The following is a 15,259-nucleotide window of genomic DNA, read 5'->3' as shown; positions in this document are numbered from 1 at the left end:
AGGTCGAAAAGAATTCAACATTAATCGCAATTTAGCTCTCTAGCTTTCTGTTGTCCTGGGATATCAACATTTGGTTGTTATTTTACCTGAAATGCACAAGGCCCTCTACTCTGACAATTAATCCACAGATAAAGGGGTAAACTGAGTTAGTTTCTAGTAATCTCTCCAACTTCTGGCTACTTCTTCTTTGGGCTTTATATGGTGGTTGGCAACCAACTTTAAGGTGCATTACCACTACCAACTGGACTGGAGTGTGGACCTCAGTTCATCGTTCAATCACCCAAGTGGGTAAATGCTCCTAAAAACCAATGAGGAGATGGGAGAGGCAGGACTTGAACATGTCAAGTGTCACACATAGAACCAAGTTCTATTTTAGCGTCTGGATACACAGACGCTCGTTGATGCACACACGATGCAAGCGGTGTGGTCAGCATGTAATGCACTACATCACAGTGCTAGAGGAGTCATTACAGACCTGGGTTCAATCCTGAGCTGTATCACAACCGGCCATGATCAGGATTCCCATGTGGCAGCACAGAATTGGCCCAGCATCGTTAGGGGGCTGTTCGTTGTAAAAAACAATTTGTTCTTAACTGACTTGCCAGTTAAATAAAGGTTAAATAAATACACAATAAAACGAGCCCTGTGTAGCTACGAATATTCTCAGCGCCCTACTGTACCTCGACTAACCTGTATCCCAGCACATTGACTCGGTACAGGTACCCCCTATATATAGTCTCGTTATTGTTATGTAATTTTCTTGTGTTACTTTTTGATTTGATTTTGTTTATTTAGTAAATATCTTCTTAACTCTATTTCTTTAACTGCATTGTCGGTTAAAAAAAGGACGCATTTCACGGTAAGGTCTACCTACACCTGCTGTATTCCGCGCATGTGACAAATAAAATTTGATTTGTACTCAATCGGTGACATCACTTGCTCTGAGACCTTGAAGTAGTAGTTCCCGTTGCTCTGCAAGGGTCGCGGCTTTTGTATGTAACGATGCTTCGTGGGTGACTGTTGTTGATGTGTGCAGAGGGTCCTTGGTTCGCGCCCGGGTATGGGCGAGGGGACGGTCTAAAGTTATACTGTTACACACACTAATTACCTCGACAAAAGTACGAGTACTGACTGTTTAGATTGTTTTACAGATTAAGGTCACATTATATTAGGTGAATAGACATGAGACCAATCTCACCTGTTTTATGAAAATAACTGCCCAAACCAGGTTTAGCGAAGCCTTCATGCTGCTTAGCTTATTGTTATCTCCCAATTACCCGCACAGCTCCCGCCCATATTATCAAATGCGTTTATCATTGGTTGATTTTGATCCAGCGCCGAGGTACATACATTTTGATTGGTTTACATCGATGCCAATTAAATTATTTTGATAAAATCCAGGTGTTTTCTGTCAGCATGTTAGCTAAACTTGTGATTTAAAATACATTGAGGAGTTAAAATTGGTCTAAAATAGGCTAAATTTGATTTAATGTATATAGAAACAACTTAAAACAGAGGAGCTAAAAATTGATTATTTTGCTCCTTCCGGGTCAAAGGTTGGTGTTCGAAAGGCGTAGCTGGAACAGTTTAAAAATGGCGGTGAGTCAACCATATCTTCTATAAACTTTTTTAAATCGTCGTAAACTATTTATTGACTATTGTATATTATTTACTTAGCGATTGAAAATACGTGTCTCTTTCAATCCAGCAACAGTATTCTGGTAACTAGCAAGTGAGGGCAGAGTAGACATATTTGGGAGCGTGCTAATTAGATTGCATCGTGTTGTCAATGAAACCGACTAAGCAAAAAAAATATCTCTTGAAACCCCGTTGGGACGTTGCAGATGACGAGAATATATTCAGCAAAACGTGCAACGTTAGACCACATAAGAACATTCCGTATAGACATAAAAAAAAAAAAACATAATCATCAAATGAACTCAAGTTGTCTGAGAATGATGGGCCGTCTACTACAAAAATCTAACAGGGCAGTTCATACAGGCTGCAGGAGGTTGTGGAATATTTGGTAGGCTTTTATACTGAACAAACATTTTAACGCAACATGTAAAGTGTTGGTCCCATGTTTCATGACCTGAAATAAAATATCCCAGAAATGTTATATACGCTCCAAAATCTTATTTCTAAAATTTTGTGCACAATTGTTTTACATCCCTGTTAGCAGTGCTTGACTTGGGATGGAAGAAGTGCAGGAGCTATCTTTTTCCAAATTGGTCCATTAGACTATGTTCACTGAAATTCACAAATGACATTATGCTGGACAGACCTGATTATTTACTGTTAACAGGTTATACAAATTTTCCATGACTTCTAACCAAATGTTCATTATTATTATAGCCTACATGAAAAAGTAAGTATTATTGGCACTGGAAAGCTGCTCTGTGTGATGTAGACATACCACCTTCTACAGTGGTTGTGCCCTTAATCAAGGCACTTAGTCCCCCACGTAGAGCTGCACTGTTAGTCACATGCTGTTAACATGTGGTCAACCGTCCATCTGGAGAGGTCCTGGGTATGCAGGCTTTTAACATTACAACCAAATACTTTTGTCTTTTATAAAATTATTCCCTCATTCAATTAAACAGGGATCAAATGGATACGGTAGGCTACTTCAAAGCAAGGTATCTAACTAGACATGTTTATATATAAGGCTGAAATATTAATGTTTCTGGGGAGATCTATGCACAGCAAGTTTTGTCAATTAGGCTACTCTTAAAAATATTCTAACGTTGTCGCAATTACATGGCTAATGTTTAATAGAGGAGAATCCCAGCTTTCCAAATGTGCAGATGTATTTAAGCTCTACAGTGCTGGTGGAAAGGCAACAATGAAATTAATGCTTAGCTATAGTTAACTAGTAGCAGTTGTCTCGCTAGGTATGTTTTGAATTGGTGATCTAGTTAGTCTGTCGTTATTTTATACCTGCTTCTGAAATGTCGCTCTCTCTCCTCGGGCAACGGCCCACTCGCACTGGCACACACGCAGCACCATAGACCTGCACTGAAGGGTCATTCCGATATTGGCTGATATGTAGTTGTTTAATTGATTCATCATTTTTAAAGTGTGCTTTCATGAATTACATTAACAATTATGAAACTAATTTCCATGACTTTTCGTGACCCTACAAACCCTCATTTGACAATTTGGAACAGTGCATCATGCCATTCAAGCTGGCACATTTTCAATCTGCGCAATCCCGAAAAGCCTACTGGCACACACATATTCACAGATTAGAGGCAAATAAACTTGAACTAAGCGGAATCAAGAAATGAATACCCACTTTCCATTGCTATTCAATGAAGATTCCACTTTGATCAACCTTTTTTGCCTTGGTGTGTGCATCTGGAGCCAGTGATAGGCTATTTTTGTTTTTTATAGAGGAGCCGGTATGCAATTCCCCCAAAATTTGAAGTGTCGGTACAGCCTTCAAACAGCTCCCGCCCAAGTCAAGCACTGCCTGTTAAGGAGCATTTCTCCTTTGCCAAGATATGCCACACCTGTTAGGTGGATGGATTATCAAGAAGTTGATTAAACAGCATGATCATTACACAGCTGCACCTTGTGCTGGGGACAATAAAAGGCCACAATGACACAGATGTCTCATGTTTTGAGGGAGTGAGCAATTGGTAACAGCTGTTGCCAGAGAATTGAATGTTACTTTATCTCCCGGTACTAGCTACTCACTGTTTATTATCTATGCATAGTCACTTTACCCCTACCTACATGTACATGTTACCTAAATTACCTCGATTAACCTGTACGGTATCCTCTGTATATAGCCTCGTTATTGTTATTTTATTGCAATTTCTTTTTTCTTCTTGAAAATGCATTGTTGGTTAAGGTCTTGTCAGTAAGCATTTCACGGTAAGGTTTGGCGCATGTGACAAATACAATTTGATTTGATAAGCCGACCACCAACGTCATTTTAGAGAATTTGGCAGTACCTCCAACCGGCCTCACAACCACAGACCATCTGTAACTACACCAGCCCAGGACCTCCACATCCGACTTCTTCACCTGTGGGATCGTACGAGGCCAGCCACTAGGAACGCTAATGAAACTGTGGTTTTGCACAACCAAAGAATTTCTGCACAAACCATCTCAGGGAAGCTCATCTGCATGCCCTGTCATCCTCATCCGGGTCTTGACCTGACTGCAATTAAGCTTCAGTGGGCAAATGCTCATCTTCGATGGACATTGGCACGCTAGAGAAGTGTGCTCTTCATGGATGAATCCCGGTTTCAACTGTGCCGGGCAGACGGCATGTATGGCATTGTGTAGGCGAGCGGTTTGCTGAACAAAGTGCCCCATGGTGGGGTTATGGTATGGGCAGGCATAAGCTATGGACAATGAACACAATTGCATTTTATTGATGGCAATTTGAATGCACAGAGATACTGAAATACTGTGACGAGATCTTGGTAGCCGCCATCATGCACGGCCCCATGTTGCATGGATTTGTACACAATTCCTGGAAGCTGAAAATGTCCCAGTTCTTCCATGGCCTGCATACTCATAAGACATGTCACCCATTGAGCATGTTTTGAGATGCTCTGAATCAACGTGTAAGACAGTGTGGGCCAGTTCCCGCCAATATCCAGCAACTTCGCACAGCCATTGAAGAGAAGTGAGACAACATTCCACATGCCACAATCAACCGCCTGATCAACTCTATGCGAAGGAGATATGTCGCGCTGCATGAGGCAAATGTTGGTCATACCAGATACTGACTGGTTTTCGGCTCTTATGCCCCTACCTTTTTTTGTAAGGTATCTCTGACCCAACAGATGCGTATCTGTATTCCCAGTCATGTGAAATCCATAGATTAGGGCCTAATGAATTGATTTCATTATATGAACTGCAACTTAGTAAAATCTTAGACATTATTGAATGTAGGGTTTATATTTTTGTTCAGTGTACAAGCATCCAAATTAATTTTTAAAAAACCTGGGGTGTATTCATTACTCATATTCTGTTGAAAAACGCTTTGCAACAGAAACCGTTTACGCCAAACATAAAATGTTTTGCAACGAAAACGAGTTTATTAGACAAATTCAGGCAGTTCCCTCGTTCCGTTTGGTTCTTCAACGGTTTCCGTTGCAAGACGTAATGACTACACCTCTGGACAACCAGAAACTGTGCATTTATCAATAAACGTGAAAAACGGAGGCGCAGTTCCTATTAGTGGCTAACTCAGGAGACTGCATGTACCAAGGGTAGATGCAAAAAAATGTCAGTGGATAATTTCTTCCATAAACTCTAGCCTTTTTGGATTTGCTTGCCACTTCGTGGCAATTCTGGGTTAATAATTTTGAGCAGACTGTGCGAGCGTTTATGTGGTGAAATAGAATTAGAACTGCCCGCAACCTACGAAGTAAATTGGAGCCAAGCAACCAGCATAGCAACGGACGCTTTGGTTCATTACGTAATCCGGTCAGAACGTTGCAAATTCTAGCAACAGACCTTGCAACACAATCTTATTTTTTATTTTTTTTTACTTAGCAACACAATCTAGAGCTCATCGAATCCCATTGTGACATAGAGGGGGACACTATTTGGCATGACAGCCCCCTTCTTGACATTCATTTCCTGCGATAGTACACTTTTTGCCATGGGGCGTAGAGAAAATAACCAGGTTTCCATCTAACCTTTTTATGCGAGTAAAGTACATGTTGGATTTAAAAAAATGTCATGACAGGCCTAAAGGAAATAGCTAATTTGTCTGTAAACTTTCCAAGTGTCAACAAAACACTCCAGACAAGGTGGGATCTTTTTGTGTCAGTAAAATACATTATGCAAGAAAATGCGGTGGAAACGCTTTTATGAGCAAATATTGATATATTAACTCAAGGTATTTGGACCTACTTAATTCATTTTGATCAGTAGTTACACCTAATGGTTATTTTTACTTAAAATTATTATTGCAGATTTACCTAATATACTTGTTATTCAAACATTATTGAATTGATAAATAATCATTAGAAATTGTCAGGTTGACAATGTATGTAAGTCTTCATGTCTCTAACATAACTGGGTCAAATGCCTCTAAAATGAATAAATTACTCCTTTCCAATTAATATATGATCTTCTTCTGGTGACATGATGATCGATGCTTGGCTGCCTAATTATTATTAGATTTTTGAAACATTTGATGAACCTTTATCTAACTAGGCATGTCAGTTAAGAACAATTTCTTATTTACAATGGCAGACTACAATGGTGCCAAGACCAGAGTGGGCACAATCACCATTTATTGCAATTTTTTTCTTTTCTAGCAGCCAGGGGCCCTAAGCGACCGTTTATTTTGCTTATGCCTGGAACCGGCCCTGCATAAACTTATCCTAAACCACCTAATATATCGTCAACTATCTGTTCTATAGTTCTTACAAATTGAAAATAGGTGTCTTTCAATCTAGTTACAGTCTTCTGACCACTACTAGCGAGAGATGGAATGGGTTGAAATCTTTGTTAGCGTGAGGTTCAAACTCATGATTGGTTCATCGCAGCGTGCTAAATAAATATACTAAATGTTTTCCTTTCAGGACAGAAACCAGGACAGAAACAAGGAAGGAGAGAAGAAGAAGAAAGAGAGTATCTTTGACCTGTCAAAGTACATTGATAAACAAATCCGTGTGAAGTTTCAGGGAGGACGAGAGGGTAGGCCTAAATCACAGTTTTTACCTTTTGATCTAGCTATTGAAAAGAAAGTGAAGATAACATTTACTTAGTCCTCTTCATTACTATGTGAAAACATGCAGCTTTCACAACAGAACACTGACAAACTTTTGCCTGTGTGGAAATGCTGTTCCATGACTGGCCACAGTCCTCATCCTCTTCTCTAGTGTTCTTCTCCTTGATTCCATTCAAGATAATAATCCAAATGTATTTGTCTCAGCCAGTGGAGTCCTGAAGGGGTTTGACCCCCTGTTGAACCTGGTATTGGACAGCACCATCGAGTACTTGCGGGGTATGTAGTAGAAACTAAATCTTGCTTGTATGACCTCATATCACTTCTACAGAAGTAAAAAGGGTTTTTGAGGAGACTGTTGCCCACAGACTTAAATGGAACACGTATGTGATGTAGCCCCTCAGTAAAAAAAAATGACAATGAAACCAAAAGGTCATCCTTTGCCAATTTTATAAAGAAGGTCGTGTTGGGTCATTCATGGTGAAGTTGCACATACTATCAATGACCTCTGGCCTGTTATGTCACTTCCTTCTGTTGTTTCCAGATCCTGACGACCAGTTCAAGTTGACTGAGGACACGCGGCAGCTGGGCCTGGTGGTTTGTAGAGGGACGTCCGTGGTGCTCATCTGTCCTCAGGACGGCATGGAAGCCATCCCCAACCCCTTCATCCAGCAGCAGGACGGATAGTCGGCCAGTCTCATTCCTCTCGGATGACCTCACAGTAGTCCAATTCCTGGGGAGTATGTCAATTGTATTTCCTTGATTCCTCGCATCCTCTACTTGCCTCCTTCGCAAAATGCATTGGAGAAGATCCGAGGGTGGGGAATGTAAGATTTACTCCGTGCTTTGAGAAGGAGACAAGGAGGGAGGATGTGAGGATTCAATTAAATATAATTGAGATTAACTCCTATACTCCCCTGTCCCATCTCCCCAAGGTGTACTTCATGTTTACAGCCCCACATGTCTTTGAGTCCCTATAATCAGGAAAATCATTTTGTTGTAATTTAATTGGTTTTGCCAACCTGAATATTGATCTAGCAGGGTATGGTGTGATAGCATGTATTTTGTTTATAACTGAAGAATAGTGATTTAAATGTTCGTTTTTGGTGGGTAAGTGTCTCTGACTGCAGATTTTTTGTTGTTGCTGTGATGGTAAACACTGAAAACGGTTTTATTACTTTTTACTACTGTTTTCCCAGTCAGGCCAGGATTGAACGATATGGCATATTATGTTTTTACGTTCCAAATGTAATACATTGACTATTTTCTTTATTCGTGTGTTTTGCATTGTCTTTGAGCCTCAATGGAACATAGGGCACAACTGGAGTAAATAATTGTGGTTAATGAAACAGACCCATACACAAACAGACCCATACACAATCGCAGTGGCGATTTTAGCATTTAAATCTTGGTGGGGCAAAAAAAATCAAGTGGGATGCATGCCAGCAAAGCCACAAGACTAAACATTAATTGCACTATAGCGGTGACAAACGGTGCCCACAAACTGTTAGGGCCTACATAAAGCTGTCCCAATATAAACAGACAATGAGAAGCTCTTACAATATTCAATAATTACATTTCTCTAAAACAGGTTATAGGCTATATGTGCACCACCAAGTTAGAACAGTAGGCAAAATGAATTAGGTTGAGGCACATTGAACACCGTTTAGGTCTTTGCGTGTCAAAAAACATACGTCATATAACACTATTTGACGTGTTAAATAAGCTTTTAATTTGACACGTCAAATAACACAATTATATTATAGAATGTTGTGTGTGTGCTGAATTTGTACGTGCAAGCCAAGCACCAGCACCATGAGTGACACACCACTGAGCCAATCACGGCGTAACGCTCCAGATTTTGCTGGCTCGCCCTGCCACCACAGAAAGCACTGAGCTAGGCTGAAACATCTGCATTTTGTCTTACTCAAGAAAACAAAAAAGATGCATACATGTGTGTATGCAGCTTTATTAACTGAATTATATATATTTTACATTGTTTGCAAACTGATATGTGACATGTATTAATGCCAAATAACATGTAAAACAGGCAAGCCCAAAAAATATTATTATTTATTTGTTCTACAAATGTGGAGCTGCCCTGGATGACGCGTCGCCACTGATGCCAAGATGTCCAAGTTGTGGAAAAGATGTCATGTTTTAGTTGATGAAAATGTGACATGTTGCAATTGTGGTGGGAACCATGAAGCAACTACTTTGGAATGCCTGACAAGGGTGAAGGAGAATGAGGTGGCCAAAATCAGGGCTGTCCAGAGTGTTTCATATGCAGCGGTTCTTAAAAGGGTTGAGGGTTCAAATGGTGTTCCAGAAGAGTCCATGGTGGTGGATAAGCCTTCACTGCAGACTGCAGAGGTTGTCTTTCACCAGCAGGACCCAGATATTTCAAAGGTTAAGAAGGTGGACATTGTCACCTTTATAGCTATGGTGATTAATGGCACTGTCAAGGTGGAGAGAAGGTCCAGGAAAATAGATGTTATTGTGGGTGCGGTTCCTGGGATTGAAATATTTCTTGGCGGAGGATTTGCATGGAGTATTGTCACAAGCCATATGGAGATTTGAAGGAAGAAGTGGGAGTTTGTTTGGTTTTTATCAATGTGCTATTTTTATTTGGGTGGATTAGCTTAGTTTTCCCTAGCTTAGTTTTCCCTATCGTGTATGGATTTACTTTTTACCTTTGTAATATATCAAATCAAATTTGATTTGTCACATACACATGATTAGCAGATGTTAATGCGAGTGTAGCGAAATGCTTGTGCTTCTAGTTCCGACAATGCAGTAATAACCAACGAGTAATCTAACCTAACAATTCCACAACTACTACCTTATACACACAAGTGTAAAGGGATAAAGAATATGTACATAAATATATATGAGTGATGATACAGAACGGAATAGGCAAGATGCAGTAGATGGTATAGAGTACAGTATATACATATGAGATGAGTAATGTAGGGTATGTAAACATTAAGTGGCATTGTTTAAAGTGGCTAGTGATAAATTTTTACATCAATTTCCATTATTAAGGTGGCTGGAGTTGCGTCATTATGTTGGTAGCATGTTAGTGGTGGCTGTTTTAACAGTCTGATGGCCTTGAGATAGAAGCTGTTTTTCAGTCTCTCGGTCCCTGCTTTGATGCACCTGTACTGACCTTGCCTTCTGGATGATAGCGTGGTGAACAGGCAGTGGCTCGGGTGGTTGTTGTCCTTGATGATCTTTATGGCCTTCCTGTGACATCGGGTGGTGTAGGTGTCCTGGAGGGCATGTAGTTTGCCCCCGGTGATGCGTTGTGCAGACCTCACTACCCTCTGGAGAGCCTTACAGTTGTGGGCAGAGCAGTTGCGTACCAGGCGGTGATACAGCCCGACAGGATGCTCTCGATTGTGCATCTGTAGAAGTTTGTGAGTGCTTTTGGTGACAAGCCGAATTTCTTCAGCCTCCTGAGGTTGAAGAGGCGTTGCTGCGCCTTCTTCACGATGCTGTCTGTGTGGGTGGACCAATTCAGTTTGTCCGTGATGTGTACGCCGGGGAACTTAAAACTTACTACCCTCTCCACTACTGTCCCGTCGATGTGGATAGGGAGGTGCTCCCTCTGCTGTTTCCTGAAGTCCACAATCATCTTCTTTGTTTTGTTGACGTTGAGTGTGAGGTTATTTTCCTGACACCACACTCCGAGGTCTCTCACCTCCTCACTATAGGCCGTCTCGTCGTTGTTGGTAATCAAGCGAGGGCATGGCCACGGCGGGCATGGCCACGCAGTCGTGGGTGAACAGGGAGTACAGGAGAGGGCTCAGAACGCACCCTTGTGGGGCCCCAGTGTTGAGGATCAGCGGGGTGGAGATGTTGTTACCTACCCTCACCACCTGGGGGCGGGCCCGTCAGGAAGTCCAGTACCCAGTTGCACAGGGCGGTGTAAGCTTGATGACGAATTTGGAGGGTACTATGGTGTTAAATGCTGAGCTACAGTGGGGCAAAACAGTTTTAGAAGGCCACCAATTGTGCAAGTTCTCCCACTTAAAAAGATGAGGCCTGTAATTTTCATCATACACTTTAACTATGACAGACAAAATGAGAAAAAAATCCAGAAAATCACATTGTAGGATTTTTAATGCATTTATTTGCAAATTATGGTGGAAAATAAGTATTTGGTCACCTACAAACAAGCAAGATTTCTGGCTCTCACAGTCCTGTAACTTCTTCTTTAAGAGGCTCCACTGTCCTCCACTCGTTACCTGTATTAATGGCACCTGTTTGAACTTGTTATCAGTGTAAAAGACACCTGTCTTCAACCTCAAACAGTCACACAAAAACAAATGCCCCAAACACGGGGACTAAAACAGTCCAGCAAAAAATCCATGAACAGGAAAACACGTTTAACCTCTAACGTGCAGACTAGTCACACAAACAATCCCGCACAAAGAGCAGGCGGGCCGGCTGGCTAATAAAGCCTAACTAATCACCAAATAAACCACAGGTGTAACCAATAAACAGACAAGGAGGGGGAGGAAAGAATCAGTGGCAGCTAGTAGGCCGGTGACGACGATCGCCACCCGAACGGGAAGGGGAGACACCTTCGGTAGGAGTCGTGACACATAGAGTCAAATAAAGTTAGTTCAGGGCCATCGATGTGTCTGCTTGGGGGGGAATATATACGGCTGTGATTATAATCGAAGATAATTCCCTTGGTAGATAATGCGGTCAACATTTGATTGTGAGGAATTTGAAGTCAGGTGAACAGAAGGACTTGAGTTCCTGTATGTATTTATGATCACACCACGTCTCGTTAATCATAAGGCATACCCCCCTTGCCCCTCTTCTTACCAGAAAGATGCTTGTTTCTGTCGGCGCGATGCGTGAAGAAACCAGCTGACTGCACCGACTCCGTTAGCGTCTCCCGAGTGAGCCATGTTTCCGTGAAGCAAAGAACGTTACAGTCTCTGATGTCTCTCTGGAATGCTACCCTTGCTCGGATTTCATCAACCTTGTTGTCAAGAGACTGGACATTGGCGAGTAGTATGCTAGGGAGTGGTGGGCAATGTGCCCGTCTCCGGAGCCTGACCAGAAGACACCCTTTTACGGTGTCATTGTTTAGGGTCGCCGGCTGGGATCCGATCCATTGTCCTGGGTGGAAGGCAAAACACAGGATCCACTTCGGGAAAGTCATATTCCTGGACTTAATGATGGTGAGTTGACGTTGCTCTTATATTCAGTAGTTCCTCCCGACTGTATGTAATTAAACCTAAGATTACCTGGGGTACCAATGTAAGAAATAACACGTAAAAAAACAAACTGCATAGTTTCCTAGGAACGCGAAGCGAAGAGGCCATCTCTGTCAGTGCCGGAAGTACATTAGCAGACTGAGGAAGGGATACAGGTAGAAGAACAATGTTTATCGGATGTCAAGTGCAAGTACAGACGATCACGTGTAATTAGTAACAGTGCCACTTTCAGGCACTCCAGGTAAGTACATGTACATACATGACATCTCCCTTAATATATACTTTTTTTAAATCTGTCTTTCTCTCGGAGTGTGTCTCCGGTTTCTTCTGTGGATTCTCTCGTTTGGTGTTTGTACTATGTATGACCTTGGCTGGTCATGTTTTCCAAGTACAATTGCTGGTTACCATTTGTTGTCTTGTCTGATCCTGACTCGTTCTCCTTCTTTCATGACCAAAATCTTACGTGTGCCTTGGTCAAAGTAGTGATTTTGTCTCTGTTGTCTGCTTGTGAGACAGAGCCTGACATGCTGATAAGAGTCCTGGCTTTAACAATCTCTGATGTCAGAATCTTTGTCTTCAGCCTTCTTCCCATTAGTAGTTGTGCAGGTGAGAGACCTACTCCATCCAGGGGTGGGTTTCTGTACTTAAGGAGAGCTATGTAAGGATCTCTGTTGATGTCTTGTGCTTTTTTCATCAGGTTCTTTACAGTCTGAACTGCTCTCTCAGCTTGGCCGTTTAACTAGAACGTGACATGATTGAACTCCCAGCTCGTAGAGAACTCTGACATTTCTTGACTCACCAACTGTCTTCTATTGTCGGAGCACAAAACGTCGGGCACCCTGTGCCTTGAGAAGATCGACTTTAGTAATGATATGTTTACTTGGTGTACCACTGCTCTGAGATTTCTGGGTATTTTGAGTAGTTATCCACAAATAGTAGATATTCTGTGTCATAATGGAAGAGGTCCACTCCAACTTTGGCCCAAGCTCTCTGGGACTGAATGAGACATGAGCAGCTCTCTTTGGTTGTTGTTTTAATGTGTGTTGCAGACTTCACATTTTGTCACAACGTCTTCAATCTGTTTAGCCATGCCTGGCCAGAACAGAACATCCCTTGCATTGTACAATTCCCATGTGTTCTTCATGGATTTTTTTCCATAATTTCTTCTCTCATTATCTGAGGAATGACAAGTTTTGTACTTTTGAACAGCAGTCCATCTGAGTATGTCAAGTCCTCTCTGAAGGTTCAGTAGTGCTGTATTTTCTTTGTAACTTTCCCTCTCGTATCTGGCCATCCTTTAACTGTTTTTGTGACTAGTCTTAACTCTTCATCTTCTGCCGTTGTTGTTTTGAATTGCTGCAATTTCTCTTCTGAAATAGTGATGTAGTTTACATCCAGCTCACCATCCAGCTCTCTCTGTTCCATCAGGTATGCTTAGTGCATCAGCGATGTGCATCTCTGTTCCTGGTTTGTATATCACATGTAGACTATCTCTGTACTCTCATCAGCATTCTACTACACTGTCTCTGACGCTCGTCGGATGTGGCAGGGCTTGAAAACTATAACGGACTACAAAGGACCGTAGATGCCCAGTGACATGAGCCTACCAGACGAGCTAAATGCCTTTTATGCTCGCTTTGAGGCGAGCAGCACTGAAGCATGCGTGAGAGCACCAGCTGTTCCGGACGACTGTGTGATCACGCTCTCCGTAGCTGTTGAGAGCAAGACCGTTAAACAGGTCAACACTCACAAAGCCGCGGGGACAGATGGATTACCAGGACGTGTACTCAAAGCATGCGTAGACCATCTGGCAAGTGTTTTCACTGACATTTTCAACCTCTCCATGACCGAGTCTGTAATACCTACATGTTTCAAGCAGACCACCATAGTCCCTGTGCCCAAGAAAGCGAAGGTAACCTTCCTAAATGATTACCGCCCTGGAGCACTCACGTCGGTAGTCATAAAGTGCTTTGAAAGGCTGGTCATTGCTCACAGCAACACCATCATGCCAGAAACCATACTCCAATTCCCATACCGCCCCAACAGATCCACAGATGATGCAACCTCAACTTAATCCCACTCCACACTGCCCTTTCCCACCTGAAAGAAGGAACACCTATGTGAGAATTCTGTTCATTGACTACAGCTAAGCGTTCAACGCCATAGTGCCCACGAAGCTCATCACGAAGCTAAGGGCCCTGGGACTAAACACCTCCCTCTGAAACTGGATCCTGGACTTCCTGACGGGCCACCCCCAGGTGGTCAGAGTAGGCAACAGGGTGGGTGGGTTCCTGAATGCTGCAGCGGTCTAAGGCACTGCATCTCAGTGCTAGAGGTGTCACTACAGACACCCTGGTTCGAATCCAGACTGAATCACAACCTGCCGTGATTGGGAGTCCCATAGGGCAGTGCACAATTGGCCCAGCATCGTCCGGATTTGGCCAGTGTAGGCCGTCATTGTAAATAAGAATTTGTTCTTAACTTACTTGCCTAGTTAAATAAAGGTTAAATAAATTTAAAAAACACATCTGCGACGCTGATCCTCAACACTGGGGCCCCTCAGGGATGCGTCTCTTCCTGTACTCCTTGTTCACCCACGACTGCATGGCCAAGCACCACTCTAACACCATCATTAAGTTTGCTGACGACACAACAGTGGTAGGCCTGATCACTGACAACAATGAGACAGCCTATAGGGAGGTGGCAGTGTGGTGCCAGGACTAGGGTTGCAAAGGGTCGTAAACTTTCCGGTAAATTCCCAGAATTCTTCCGGAGATTTTCCATGGGAAGTTAAGCCCAGGAATTGGGGGAATTTTGCTTAAATTCATCAATTCATTATAAAAGCCCTTCTTACATCAGCTGATCAGCTGATGTACAGAAACCCAGCCTGAAACCCCAAACAGCAAGCAATGCAGGTGTAGAAGCACAGTGGATAGGAAAAACTCGCTAGAAAGACCGAAACCTAGGAAGAAACCTAGAGAGGAACCAGGCTATGAGGGGTGGCCAGTTCTCTTCTGGCTGTGCCGGGTGGAGATTATAACAGAACATGGCCAAGATGTTAAAATGTTCATAGATGACCAGCAGGGTCAGATAATAATAATCACAGTGGTTGTAGAGGGTGCAACATGTCAGCACCTCAGGAGTAAATGTTAGTTGGCTTTTCATAGCCGATCATTTAGAGTATCTCTACCGCACCTGCTGTCTCTAGAGAGTTGAAAATAGCAGGTCTGGGACAAGGTAGCACGTCCGGTGGACACGTTCGGGTTCCATAGCCGCAGGCAGAACAGTTGAAACTGGAGCAGCAGCACGACCAGGT

General features: G+C 42.6%; 1 protein-coding gene and 1 pseudogene across 1 annotated transcript; one reads left to right on the top strand and one right to left on the bottom strand.

The window, feature by feature from the left end:
- LOC139377089 (signal peptide peptidase-like 2B) overlaps positions 1–1,262 on the bottom strand; it is a 52,606-nt pseudogene extending 51,344 nt beyond the window's left edge.
- Positions 1,263–1,479: 217 nt separating this feature from the next.
- On the top strand, positions 1,480–7,978 carry LOC139377435 (U6 snRNA-associated Sm-like protein LSm7). Its single transcript, XM_071120465.1, has 4 exons — positions 1,480–1,599; positions 6,561–6,675; positions 6,914–6,985; positions 7,251–7,978. Exons 1-4 carry the CDS (start codon positions 1,594–1,596, stop codon positions 7,391–7,393), a joined length of 336 nt encoding a protein of 111 aa, XP_070976566.1. The 5' UTR covers positions 1,480–1,593; the 3' UTR covers positions 7,394–7,978.
- The last annotated feature ends 7,281 nt before the right edge of the window (positions 7,979–15,259 follow it).

The sequence above is a fragment of the Oncorhynchus clarkii genome, chromosome 20 (assembly GCF_045791955.1).
Source record: "Oncorhynchus clarkii lewisi isolate Uvic-CL-2024 chromosome 20, UVic_Ocla_1.0, whole genome shotgun sequence".
Classification (NCBI taxonomy): domain Eukaryota; kingdom Metazoa; phylum Chordata; class Actinopteri; order Salmoniformes; family Salmonidae; genus Oncorhynchus; species Oncorhynchus clarkii.
This window is presented reverse-complemented; position numbering and strand designations above follow the sequence as displayed.

Coding starts and splice junctions, on each gene's coding strand:
- LOC139377435 (XM_071120465.1), top strand. Junction 6,676..6,913: donor GTTTCAGGGAGGACGAGAGG/GTAGGCCTAAAT, acceptor TATTTGTCTCAG/CCAGTGGAGTCCTGAAGGGG. Junction 6,986..7,250: donor CACCATCGAGTACTTGCGGG/GTATGTAGTAGA, acceptor TGTTGTTTCCAG/ATCCTGACGACCAGTTCAAG.